The 14,199-nt window shown below is 41.3% G+C and overlaps 1 protein-coding gene across 2 annotated transcripts in view; it reads left to right on the forward strand.

Moving 5' to 3' along the window:
* Nucleotides 1-14,199, forward strand: part of ACVR1 (activin A receptor type 1) — a 103,308-nt gene that overhangs the window by 50,123 nt on the left and 38,986 nt on the right. For both annotated transcript variants that reach the window (XM_067549420.1, XM_067549422.1), the window contains 2 exons: nt 7,975-8,238; nt 8,786-9,003. In XM_067549420.1, the coding sequence (XP_067405521.1) occupies nt 7,975-8,238; nt 8,786-9,003 (482 nt within the window). The remainder of the gene's footprint in view (nt 1-7,974; nt 8,239-8,785; nt 9,004-14,199) is intronic.

Below are 14,199 nucleotides of genomic sequence, written 5' to 3' on the forward strand. Positions count from 1 at the left end.
TTCCTGCCTAGTTGCTGCTGGGGGAGAGGGCTGGAGGAATCCACGGGTGGGGGTCATGACAGAGGATTGCATGTGGCTAAGTTTCCCTTGCCAGCTGCTTCTGGGGCCCGATTGCACGGGTCACCCAGCAATAGTTTTCCCAGCTGTTTCTAGATTGCATCCCAGGGTAGGCACAGGGGACTTGGGCTGTCATGTGGGAGAGGCAGAAGGAGCCAGTATTTGTGCAACCTTGATTGGTATCCACTGCTGAGATAGTTCTCTCTGCTGAGCTCTGTCCTGCCTTAGCCACAGTTTCTGTTCCAGGAACTGCAAAACCCTGTCCTCTGGGCAGTTAGCCTCAGCCAAAAATTTCCTCGTGCCTCTCAGCAAGCCTTTTCTCTAGCCTTAAGTTCCTCTGTTTCTGCTACTGGACTTGCTTGTTGGCCCTCTCCAGGACTTCAACTGTAAGTTCATCACAGTAGTGGTTCCTTTTGGTATATAGTGTATGAAGATATGCTGAGCCAGGCTTGTACTGCACTGTGAGTGAGCTGTGGAGGGTACTGCAGCCTGTTGTGGTTGAGAGGCCTGGAACAGAAAAAGACAGAATTGTTGTCTCAACTAGCCCAGTGCTGGAGCCCAGAAAAAAGTCTCCTAAAATTTCAAGGACACAATGTTACTTTTCAAAACTGAAATTCAGTATGTTGGGAGAGGGATGTTTCAGTCTACAGACGCTCCCTGGACACAGTGAAAGAAGAGCGGAGACCATGAAAGTTAAAAATTCAAAGCTTTTTTTTTTTTTTTAAATTGCAAAACTACGTGGGCTAGGGAGGTGAGGAGGCAGTCAGTGGCTGTGCTAAAAAGCTTATTTTAATCATGTCCGGCCTCTCATATTTTGGAGGACATAACAATCCTTGTGGTGCCCGATTGGCAAAGGGAGATGTCATTTCAAGCTGCTGGTGGGAAACATGCAGTTTATGCAACCGAAATATTCAAATGTCTGGGGACTGAACAGCATATCGGAGTGCGCTGGTCCGCCACCTAGGTGGTCCTGGAAAATATGCCCTTTCCTGCAATATGACTACCTATCTGGAGTTCCTGCTTCAGGAAAAGTTTGCAGCTATCAGCACCTAGGCTTGGGGCAGACTTCATGAGCTAATCAACAGGATGCTGTGTTAGCTTCCCCATGGCTTACCGCGGGTATGCTGCATGCAAACATGCTCCACAGTCTGCCCTGTCCCTAGCCCACGTCTGGACAAAAATTCAAACCCAGTTTTATTTTGGACAAATGATTTTGTTGTCCATGGACTATCTCTAGCCGAAATGAAGTAGATTTTAAAAAAGTGTTCAGTTTTCAATTCTTTTTTTCCTTAAAAGCATGGCAATGTAAGGCTATTTTTAAGAAATAGGTTTTGCTAGGGCATGCCTTTCTTTCCAGTAAAAATACACTTTAAAGATGATATTTACTGTTTGCAGTTCCTGATCACCATTTTGATGGGAGTGGGAACAAGCTGCTGGCATACAATCTGTGGATGCACTCTGCTAGCCTGGGCTTCTCATATTTTTGCAGTGGTACTTAGCGCAGAAGTCCCTCCCATTACTGTGTTAATAAACAGTAAAATGAAATCAAACTTCCTGGCCTCCAGGGCAGCTTCTGTCTGTTCTGTGTCTGCTGCAGGCTTCACAGCAGCCTTTTTCTCATGGGGGGAGGGGGTGTGTGTATGGGAGGGTGGGGCGTATGCGCATCAGACAGTTCAGAGTATGGACCCCCAAATTTTCTGTTGCTGCTCCAGTTCCGAAGACTGCTCTCCATGCCTCCTGGTTCCCATTAGCCCCCATGCTGGAGACGAGGGGCCGGCAGGGCACCACCCCAGCTGACTGGGTCATCATGCACCACTGTTGACGCCTTGCTGGGCACAGTACCCAGCACCCAGTCAAACGTCTCATAAAATGGACACGAGGTCAGTGAGTTGCTGGAGTCCTGGTTTTCCAGTTCTCTCAAGCCACTCCCTGCACTGGTCACCAGTCTGGTAAATTTGCAAAGCTACCACCTTCTTCACTATGTGCTGGTATGCATGGTCATCCCTGGTACTCTTACTAAAGTCCACAATTCTGTTGGCCTCGCCCCAGAGACTTACCAAAATCTGGCTGTGCTTCTGTGACCATGAGACAGTGAGCTTTGCAAAAGGCTTGTTCTGTTCAGTCTCCATTGCAAACATAGAAGACTCTCTGATGGTGTGATGCAGGTCAGAAGTCAGTGGAAGGGTTAACACTGATTCGCTGAGCAACTGCTCAGCTGTATGCCCGGAGTGTTTGCTTCCATTTTCACTGGGATTTGGAGATTGTTGTGAGTGAGAGGGACCAAGGAAGTTGGCTCATAGGATTGAGATGCTTTTGATGGACTCCTAGGACCCTGGTCAAGTGGGGTTGTGTGTACCCTGCAGAGCAAGGGGGCTGCGGGGTCCTGGAACCCTGGATCTGAGCCTTGGGTTAATGTGATTTGTGTATAGAGAGAAGCGGGGCTCGGGCTTGTGTCTGAGCCTGAGCTTAAGTTGCAGTGTAGACATACCCTTAGTCTCAATTAGAATTTGAAAGCCTTACCTTTTTCTCATGTCCTCTTTTCTTTGACCCTTGACTCATTGTAACACGTAGACCTAACACATCTGGCCAGTTCTAGTTCTTCATTTTAGAAGACAATTTGATTGGCTGTTCTCTTTGCTGCCCTGTTGAGAGTCCTGTATCCTTCATGTTAGGTTAACACTTTTCATCCCCTTAGACCTTTTCAACAGCTCCATTACAGCTCCAAATCTTATAATAAGCCTCATCAGTGCTTCTGTAACCTAGTGTTTGGTTCCGCTGTCATCCTGTTGAAGTAAATGAACTTGCTTAACGGTGGTAGTCTCAATCTCTAGTGGCAAGCCTACAAAGATATCAACCCTCATGGTGTGGTGGTGACTCACCTTGAGCTCAAGTGACTGAAGCTCTCTGGATTTGAAGGTTGGTTTTTTTTGTTGTTGTTGTATCTGAGGTCAGCTGCTGATCATAGTGTCTGTATGTACAGTATGCAGTCATGGATTCATTACAGCTTCCTACTGCACAAACATGGACCAGTAAAATGATTGCACTAATGGGGTTTTTCTCTTTGGCGGGAAAAGCCTTCAGTCCTTTCTGGTACTGTAGATTTGATTCTCTCATTTTACCTCACTCCTGTGACGAGGAAAGACCACCGTAGAATACTCGTTTTAAACATTGCTTCTTACAAATCTGCTCTTACTGAGTTCGTCATGAAGAAAATTAGTTTTTCTGCCATTTTGCACTCATTCTGTTTTCATTTTTCATTCCAGCAGCATGTATGAGTTTTATTTCCTATACACCCCGTCTTTGGGATGTCACACATTCCCATTTGCTTTTATCTCCAAAGTGAAATGCCACTGTTGGGCATACTTGGAATGGCAGTATGCTTGGAAGCAATCTCTGGAAGGAAATGCATTTAGAAATTTAGTATTGTTAAAGTTACTATTCAAAAGTTGTTCATTGCTGCTGCAAAGTTGTATCTCTTTAGAACAGAAACACTGCAAATAAAGGAGCCAAAGAAAATTAAAGACTTTCTAGTTACTCTTACAATGAATTGCTTTTAGATTGGGTTCCTGTAATGGTTTCTGCTGCTAATCCAGTGGCTCAAACTCTTAGCTCCTCTATTCCCAAAGGAACAGTACACCACAGCTTACTAGTTACACTATAGAGCATAGCTTTGCTTAACATGCAGCACTCAGATTCTTTTATAGACCAAGCAAGACCAATATAAGTTTATCTAACACATTCAAATGATAGCAACCAGAAAAACCGGAAACAAAAGGCTACATAGACCAATTGTAACACACATCCTAGTGCCTGGACTTAACTAACAAGATAATCTGCTGTCTAATTAAGCTAATTTTACTCGAAGTGCTTCTCCCAGCATTTAACAGCCTGGCTGGCTGATCTTCCTTCCCCCCTTCTTCCCCCCCCCCCCCCGGTGAATCAAACCCATTATTAGCTTACTTTCCTAGGTGAAGGATCTAGAGTGAGTCTCTCTACCTACAATTGTAGTCCCCAAAATCCATAGTCATCAATTGGAAACAGGAGAACCCCTCCCCTGTTTGTGTTTTCCTGTCTAGAGTCTCTCCTGGAGACTTTGCAATCACTTGATTAGCACTGTGCTCAGACAGGCTTTCATTTTGAAGTTTACAGTGCTCAATTACAGTAGACAGGCCAAAAAATCTACTGGAAAGAAAGTAGTTTGTCAACTTCTGGGGGGGGGGGGCGGGGGGCAGGTGGGCACAGCTTTCAGTAGAGACCTTGCATGACTCTTTTTTGGTGAACTAATATGGTCCAGACATGATGGTTCCCCATAGACCCTCTACTAGTTGGTTGTCACCCAGGGACCTTTGGGACCCATCTCTCTAGTTTAGCCAGTTTGTTCAAGGCAAATTTAGAGTTCAAGAAATTTTGAAATTTATACTCCTTTATCACCCACTAGACACGCATCTCTTACTATCTTAGCACTTCCTAGATACTGAGGTGAATCTAACCTCTCTACAGAGATTTAAAAAAAAAACTTACATAGATCCAGAAACGTACATAACACATACATACCCCATTACTGAAAATGCATGTTAAGTGCTTTCCAAAAATGAGCATAAAAAGACCTACAAAGACCTTACAATCTTAAAGATAGAAATTGGGTACAACCGACAAAGTAAAGTGTTCAGTTTAATAATAGTTCACGTGAAATAATGTGCTAACACAATATTTTGGGGTGGCTTTCTTTAGTTTATCCTAAATACTCAAAAACTAGCTGCAACTAGCCAGTTGGTGTCCTGTAGACATCTCTATACAAATGAGTTTCTCTGGGATGAATTTGAATTCAGAGGGATAGTGGCCTTGTGGAAGAGCTCACTAAAACGTTCCATGGAAGAAATGAGGAGACCACTTTGACTAAACTTTTTCAAATCGATTAGAAGAATATCTTTCTACTGGAATAAAGACTTGAGTATCCTAATTCTTGCTCCAGATGAATAGGTTGTTTCACCCTAATAACAGGGTTGTAAATTCTATACTGTGTGTATAAAAAATAATAAATTGCACACAAGTCTGAGAACTCACTACATACAAGTCTTTGCTGGAATATCTTTAAATGTGGCAAGTCAGAAATTTTGGGGCATGTCATAAAGTACATGGAATGAAAGTGTTGCTGTGTGTTTTTTTTTTGTATGTATTACATAACATAGCATGTGACTGTATGGGGATGGAAATGGTTGGGTGATGAAAGTACTTTAATTTTGGCTTCTTGCCTCATACCTTGCCTAAGTGCTGCATGTAGTTTGTTCTGACTACATTCCATGCCTCAAGTTGTTTCTGGCTGTGTGGAGGTGCTGTTTATACTTTTGAATATTTTAGGTAATGCATCTGTGAATTCTGACTGTCTTACAACACTCATCACTATTCAGGCCTTGGTCTTTTCTGTAGCTGAGCAGTGCTTGGGTGGAATGTCCACTGAGCACTAGGCTGCAACCCTTAAGCCTCCAGAGGGGAGAGATCCTGAAGTACTAAGAAACTTCACACCTTTTTCCTCATACGTGGCTTATCTAGAAAGAGTATTGAGCAGATGGGGCAAGGTTTCAGAACTCAGACTACCATTCTGTTGAGATATTAAGTACTGAAGTTTTATAGAAAATTTTCTGGGCTAATGGAGGATTTATTGATATTTGATCTTGTCTGAATCAGGGATATGTTTCCCTGACTACTTGTTTTATTTTTAAAAAACTTTTTTCCTGTCTTTATTTCCTGTGTCCCCAGATTAAATATTACCAGTGAAATGTAATGCTCACAATACTCTCTTCCACACCACATTGTGAGAAACTGCCAGACTTTGGATTTATTGGAAACTTAAAAATAAGAATTTGGGAGTTCACATTCCTCAGCTCCTGGAATCTGACCCTGCTTTGTTTGTATAGGTCTTCTCAATCCTTAGTGGGCTTGTTGAAGTGTCTATGGTATCCGCTCAGCTGGTGGCCTGTTTGAATAGTGTGGCGCACTGCTCTTCAGTTTGCAGTAGCTGCTGGTGCTGCAGTATCAGTGCATTTTTGTTCGTTGTCTGAGCAAAATTAAAAGTTCGAGGCTGCAGGAACAGTGGTGGAGGAGTGTATAGCAACCTGCCAACAATCACTTGGTGCATCTTACTAGCCCACCCGCAAGTTGGGGGACCTACAAGGTATGCAAGGGTGAGACCTGGATATAGGGCATATTAGCATCTTAAGAGAGACTTTTTTTTTTCTTTCAGGCCGCTTTTCCATGAGGTAAAAAGGTAGCTATTTTATAGTTTAGAAATAAATTTTGCATGAAAGTCTGCAGAAAACTCAAACTAGTCTGGTCTTGGTACAAATCACATATATTGTGCCATGATGCCCGTGTGTCAGCCCTGAATAAATCAAGATATCCAGAAGATCTGAAGCACTTATGTAAATGTGACCAGACAGTGTTATGAAGTATAAAGAGGGAATTCCCAGAGGTCTACAGAGTGGCTATTTCTTTTATTGCTCATTAATTGAAATGACTCTTGCTACAACCTGTGGACTTCCTACTCAGCTTTGTCCTGGCAGGACACTGTCCAACAGCGACATCAGAAGTCTGTTGTTGTGTCTGCTCTGGGCTGAAGGAAACTGCAATTAAAGAAATGCTCATGAGGACTGAATCATTGCTGATCTGGGGCTTAAAGTGCCTGCTGATGGTGGGCATTCTTCCCAGGAGTACAGGTATACAGTTTCTACTCCTCAGTTAGACAGATTACAACTAGGAAGGCAACAAGTGTGACATGAATGTTTGGTTCTGGTTGAGTAGAATCATCATCAGACACTTAAAGCCAAGGATGAGGATAAAGGCTCAAGTTTCACAATATTTATCAGATTTTATTCCAGGTGATACTGACTCCAGAAAATAGCTTAACATCTTCTCCTTAACAAAGTGCCAACATAATTAGCATTATTTGTTTGAGAGGGCAATATTGTCTTAGAAAAAGGTGTGCCTGTGTTTCTACATACTTGACAGCAGTGCACAAGCAGCTGTCTGATTTGAAGGGTCTGCCTTTAGAGTCGCTATGAGTTTTTTCTGTTTGTGGTAGAAATGGAAATCTTAATTTGCTTGTTAGCTTCTCCTCTCTCTCCAAAATCTTAGGGTTCCTTGTTCTCAGAGGGCAGACTATAGTGAAAGGCATAGCAAAGTCACGTTCATTGGTCAGTGGATATTTTGGGAGCATCTACTATGCTTTTGCTTAGAAACTTATTTTGTGGTGTGTAGAAAGTGGGAAGGAGAATGTAAATGAGATGGATTAACATAAATACGTATATAATAATGGGTAGTAGCATAAAAACTATACCCTCCTCCCCAGCCCTCCATGCACAGTAACTCCTATAACAATGAGACTTTTGAACATAAAGGGATTTTTCTCTATATTTAAACAAACTTTTCCCTATCACTTATTTAAAAAAAAAAAAAAAAAAAAAATGTAAGGAGGCAAGGTTGAATATGCTTTAATGCTCCCATCTTCTTTGCCACCTCCCTCACTTTTTTTCCTCTTTGTACACTGATCATTCAAGGTCCAAATCTGAAAGCTCCTGTCTAAGTTGTGACTTTAAACTATGTATGTACTCCCTGTAGGCTGTGCAAAACATTGTATTTGGGCATTAAAAATGGGCATTTGTGTGCACAAATGGGGTGCTTTGAAGTGGAAATACCTGATTACAAGCAACTAGTTTGTACCTGCATCTTACTAAATTGGATCTGTTAACATCTTCAGGTCCCACTCCGTGTGACTAGCACTAATTTCTATTCAAATGACTTCTTCCTTCTTAAACAGAAAGTTAGTGAGTTAGTATCTACTGAATTAAAATATCTTCTGCATGTAACTGAAATGAAATAAGAGCATATGATGATGTCCCCCTCAATTCTCCCCCTCTGCAGATGATGAGCCGAAGCTAAATATGGTCCACTACGAGTGTGTATGTGAAGGCATGTCCTGTGGGAATGGAGATCGTTGCCAGGGCCAGCAGTGCTTTGCCTCCCTGAGCATAAATGATGGCACTAAAGTTTACCAGAAAGGCTGCTTCCAAGTCTACGAACAGGGGAAAATGACATGCAAAACACCCCCGTCTCTTGACCAAGCTGTCGAGTGCTGTCAGGGATATTTGTGTAACATGAATATCACAGCACAGTTGCCTACTAAAGGTGAAAGGTTAATTTAAAAATTATTTTTTTTATAATAAGAAAAAGGCTTCATCTCTAGTCTGGAGTTTGCCTGCTAATATGTTCTTTTTGTCTAGTATGAACTAATGTTTGGGCATAAGGCTTTTGCCTCTTTAACCATTGGGAACTAAGAGTGGGTGTGGGTGTAGTTGGTGTCAGCCAGCTGCATGATCATAGTGTCATGGATTGCTGGGGAATATTGGGGACTCAAATGCATAAAACAATAAACTAGAACTCCTGGGTTACTGTTTTTAATATAGCTCTCTGAAGGCAGCTGTGATTCTGAATTTAAAAAATTGAATGGATTTTACTAGGGCTGGGATGGTCATAAAAGATTTGTAAATTGTGGTGATGTACTGATGGTGGTGGTCCGTGAGTGTAAACGTATATGAAGTAGCTTTGACTGCCTGTGACTAGTATTTCAGTTCAATTGAATACAAATGAAAATGTCAGCATAAATTTTATTGTCTTTAAACTACTATCTGTGGGAGTTGTTAACCTTATTTCTTTTTCCTGTTTTCTTACCAAGGGCAAACCCTCCAGGGAGAAGCTGTGGGTTACAGCATGGAAATGCTAGTCATTGTTATACTGGCTCCTGTGATGGTGCTGATAGTATTTTCAGCGGTAGCTGTGCTGATTATCCGAAAAATACAGCAAAACCATATGGAAAGGCTCAATGCTAGGGATGCAGAGTATGGCACAATAGAGGGACTCATTGCATCAAATGTTGGAGACAGTACATTGGCTGTAAGTAATCTTTTGTATATTGTAGGAATTACTTAATCTCTGTCTCAATTTCTCTTTCTGTGGTCGGTTCTACACTAGAAACTCTTGCCATATAGTAATGTTCAGGGCGATGGAAAGGGGGTGATGCTTCTGTACCAGCAAAAGCCTTTTGTGTGAATACAAGTATACAAGTGCTTTGGCTGGTATAGCTTATTTTGCTCAGTGAACTGGTAATAGCCCTTTTTTTGCTGGTATAATCTGCATCAGCACCAGGAGGGTTCTCTGGTGTCACAATACCCACAGACCTTTCCAGTGCAGATGTGGTGTGACTGAGTAGCTTAGATTGCTTTACAAGGGTGTCATACATTTTTAAGCTTCACATGAAAAGGGCAAATATACATTTGTCTCCGTGATGTATACAGGTCTTGAAAGGCAGTTGGTTGGGGATGTTTTTGATCGCTCTATAATCATATTTGTTTAGGAATTTCACATCTTGTCTCCCCTATTTTTTGCTGAAGAATCTCTGGATAACAGGAGAACTAGTGAGATTTTTGACCCGAGAAGAGGCGGAAACCTGAGCAAATGAGGGGGAAAAGATTTTTAAGCAGGCCATTTGTAACTCTACTTTCTTTTTGTCAATATTTACTCAGTCTCCTTTTAGAACTTTTCAAATGTGGTGTTTGGGATTTTTGGGGTTTTTTTTCTGTTTAAATATGCTAACAACCCCAACAACTTAAAGCCTGAGAGAATACCCACAACTGGGAAGACAAGATTTGTTATGCCTGAAGCTTCCAAGATATATACAAAGAAAACCAGAGATACTTTTCTTGATTTAAAAAACAAAACAAAAACTTTTAGCCTTTTTATATACATCACGAGGAAGCAGAAATAAAACCCATAATTTTCCCTTAATGTTTCCATTGCAATCTGAATGTTAAGAGCTAGAGAAATGTTTGTAACTTGAGAGAGGTAACATGGGCTGAAGAACACAGATATTAATATGTGAATATGTATTTTGACCTTCTATTTCCTTTGTGGTTTGGGAGACCTAGTTGGTTTGGCTTCTCTCCTGGACTGGCATAAGATGGGCACTTGGCTTTTGTAGGTGGAGAGAAATAAGTTGGTGGTTGTATGCTTCTTTTCTAAAGGAGCATTGACTGCTTCAAGAAGTTCTATCCATTTCTTGCCAGAAAATTGGTGGATGCAATGTGGGCTTACTTGTGAGGACTTATTAAAGCAAAGATGATTTCACACTTGACAGTTCCCAAGCCCTAATTGGGGGAACTGTGAAGTGGTCTGCTTTTAAACAATTTTGAGGCATAAAATGAGATGCTTCCAAAGCCTTTTGGGGATTGGTGCTCGGTATCGGGACTCAAAAACCTGACCCTTGGGGCAAATTGTTTTATCGTAAGATGTTACACTTGGTTCAACATTTTCCTAGGTTTATGAAGTGGCATCATTGCCAGGAGGATATTCAGATTGTGAGGAGGAGCAGGTTAGAACCATGAAGAGCCAGACCTGCCTTTCTTACTGTCAGGAATCTCTACCTTGTCTCTACCCTGCAGCCCAGAAACCGAATAGGTAGGAAAAATCTGGAGGGCATCCTAGTGCAGGAGAGAATCAGGTTTATATCTCAGAATGGCTGTGTTGAGCTAGAGGAAGATGACTGACTTCCAGCTGATGGGAAGCAGCTCATCTAAAGCTTGTTGAGAAGAGGAGCTAAACTTGCCTTCTGTCCTGTAGCCTGAAATTCTCCAGACAAATTTACTAAAGTTGCCTGCCTTTAAAACAGGTGTGGCACAAGCTGTGGCAGTAGAAGCTTCTCCATAATGCTCTGCTTGAGTTTTCTGTAAGAACCACACCTCATGGTCATTCTCCATACCTGTTTAGTCTTCTCTCTGTCTCTTAGTCCCTCCTGACTACTAACAGAGTCATCCAGTGCCCCTTGGAAATGTTCAAGTAAGGGTGGGCTAAGAGGCAGATCAAATCCGCAAACAAGAGCACTGCATCCTTTTTAAAAGGCAGCTTTGATGTGAAGTTACTAATTTATAAAAGCTACTTCCAACTGAAATGTTACATGGTGTTTAGTGCCTTGAGAATGAAACATTTTATGTATGCAGTGCATCTAATGTGATGACTGTTCAGTTTTGATGATGTAAAGAATTGGTAGTTCCTTGTCACTTGAGTGTTCATCTCAACTAGAATTCTTTCATTTTTCATGTTCCAGGTTTAAGCACTCAAAGAAGAGAAAAATCTTGGGTTTTGTAACCCATCAGATTTGTTTACATTAAGGATTAGTTCCCACGGTTTAGGAAATACTTATTGCAGTAAGCTTCCTGAATGAAGAAAGCTGTTGCTTCTTAAAATCTTGGTTTTTAAAGTCATTTGCTGCAGATAGCATTTTGCTTCATTCCAGAATGAGCAGGGGAAAAATGTTAGTTCACATTTTGGATAAAGAGCCCTGTTTGTTTTACAAACACTCCTGTCATTCTGAAATTATCTCGCTTCTGAGCATACTTTTTAAAAACCTTGCTGGGAGAAATGAGGCTTCAGAGATTTCTGGGTGAAACCTGAAAGCACAGTTTTTTTTTTTTTTTTTATTTTTTGTTTTTAATTAAATATTAGAACAAGGATTATGAATCTTTAAATCTTCCTCCTTTGCTCTCAAGAAAAACAGAAGTTCAATAGTGTCAACCTTTCCACTTGATAGTGTTTTTGAGCTGGATTTAGAGTGTACAAAAATAGATGGGTGGCACTTTAGCAGGGTATTAGGATTTTAACGTTCTATTGGGATCTTCCTTATTCATGATTTTTGAGTTTACGGTTTAAACTTATCACCTCCCACTGTTTAATGTTTAAACATTAAGATAACAATGTGTCACTTAAATAGTTGACAAGATTTGTTTCTCTTCTTCTCTAAAAATTAGCACAGGTAGCATTTCCTATAGTTAAGGCAGCCAACAGCTTTCCATTATTTGACCCCATCTGCAGTTGTTTTTTAACTGTGTCAAAATTAAATGGTGGTTCTCTGATTTAGGCTAAATTTTTGGGTGGAACTCCAAATAAAAGGGTTTGGCCATTTTTGTGAAAAGTTTTTTGCCATGTTCAAAAAAAACAACCCACCCTCGCTCCTCCCTCCCTCCCCCCCCCAACTGTTTTTGTTGAAGTTCTAGTTTGGAGCAAGGACTTGCAATTTGGCAAGGGGGGGGGGCGCCTGATGTCAGGAATGTGTCTTTTGCCATCCTCATGAAATTGGCCAAATTTTAAGATGCTAAAAATCTGATTGGGCATGCTTAAGTAGAGATTTGTTTAGAGCTGGGCAGCTATACTCACTGAAGATTTCATCTGTACTGACCATCCACAATCCCTCTAGTGCTCGTATGTGCTAATCAGGCTGTGCATGTGTCATGCTCAGTGTGACTGCATTCTCCATTTCAGAGCTGAGCCAGGACTCTCCCTGCAATTGTTCACTCTGGCTGCGGGCGGCCGATGTGCCACTGATCAGGAACTCAGAGCAGAGAGACTCTCCTATTCTCTCAGTGCCACCACTCTCCCTTCGCTGCCCAGGCAGAGTGGAGGAGGAAGCAACAAAGGAAGTAGGGAGGGGTAAGAGATGCTGGGTGTAGGGACAGGATCAGGCGCTGGAGTGGGAGACAGGAGCAAGCGGGGGTAGAAGGCAGGGAGGTGGAAATAGGAACGGGGATGGGGGGGGAGGGAAGGTAGGAGCTGTGGAGAAGAGGGAGGAACATAGGCAGGAAAATGGGCACAGAGGGGGAGGGGATAAGGGCTAGAAAGCTCCGTAAACACTAGTGAACTCTCCCCTACAGATCCTGGAATAAAACCTTTTATCCCTAGATCTCCATGTTCTGTTATCTCACAATGGGTGTGAAACCCACGGGCAATGTGTTTCCATCTCCCTCTAGTGGCAGGTCCACATGGAAGGTAATAGTTTTCTACTGCTACCAGTTGTTAGCTCAAGTGGTAAAACTGTGGATCAACTGATCCCAGTGTTGCACTTGACCCATACGGGGGTCAGTATGGCTCCATAGGATCAATTTTTTTATATTTAGATTTTTTTGAATGTAATTGCCTATATTAAAAGAATGTCAAGCACTTAAAAGTTAGGAAATGCGAGAGTGAAGGTTGCCCTGTGCAACTTTTATTCAGCCTGTTTATGTATATGTATTAGGTTTGGCAGAATTAAATTTTTAATAATTTAAACGGATAATGTTGGTGGTCATTTTAAAGCATTTTTTAATATTTGTATCAACTTTAAATTGTCATAGGAATAGGAAGTTATGGGGAGGGCGTCAGACAGTTATTTAATGACAGTAGGTGTTGAGATTCAGCAAGTTAAAGCTTTATAAAAGATTACAGCACAAATTGTCAATATCACATGTCAAAATATACAAAGCAAATATCCTTAAATAAACAAACCATACCTATTTTTTACTATTTACTCACTAGTTCACTTTGTAATAAGCCAAATTCAAAAGTCTAAATCTCTCTGGATTTTGATTCAAATTCTCAAGCAGCATTTTTCTTTCATTGTCTATTAGTAAATTTCTACTATTATTGATTAAAATATTTTTGGTGGTGGTGGTGTGGGGAGGAAGGATTGGGTTGGTGAAGTCAATGTTTACCAACACTAACCAATAAATCTAATCCTCCCAACCCTAATCATGATTGTCCTTAATGACACGATCACATACTGTTTTCCACAACTCATTCAATTGTTTTATGTAAATAGTGGTGTGGCACATGGGCTAGTAATACATTTTGAGCATGAGGTGTGATCTTATGTTGACAAAAAGTACATGCCCCTTCTACGTCCTCCTTCGCCCCATTTTTTAAGCATAGTTTACTCTGAAAACTGATGTTCAAAAAGTCTCATTTTGGAATGTTCAAGTGCTGCCACCCTGTGGAATACTCCTGGGTTTTCAATAACTAACCAATCTTACCTTTTAATGTGCAAGAACAACTTTGGTGCTTTCTTTGGCCCCAGTTGAGCAAGGTCATTAAGCACATGCTTAAATTCCAGTAAAATGAATAGGCCTTCAACATGTTTTTAAGTACTTTTGTTGAATAGGAATGGTTTTAATGAACTGGTACCTTTTCTGTGCTAGACCTTGACTAGACAGCTAGGCTTTATCTACTCTCACAAATTGTACAGTGCTAACTATACCTCATAGTTGAAGTGCTACAGTCCTCCTAGTG

This window comes from Emydura macquarii, unplaced genomic scaffold (assembly GCF_026122565.2).
Source record: "Emydura macquarii macquarii isolate MOO-44397 ecotype Brisbane River unplaced genomic scaffold, CSIRO-AGI_Emac_v2 contig_1253, whole genome shotgun sequence".
Classification (NCBI taxonomy): Eukaryota; Metazoa; Chordata; order Testudines; family Chelidae; genus Emydura; species Emydura macquarii.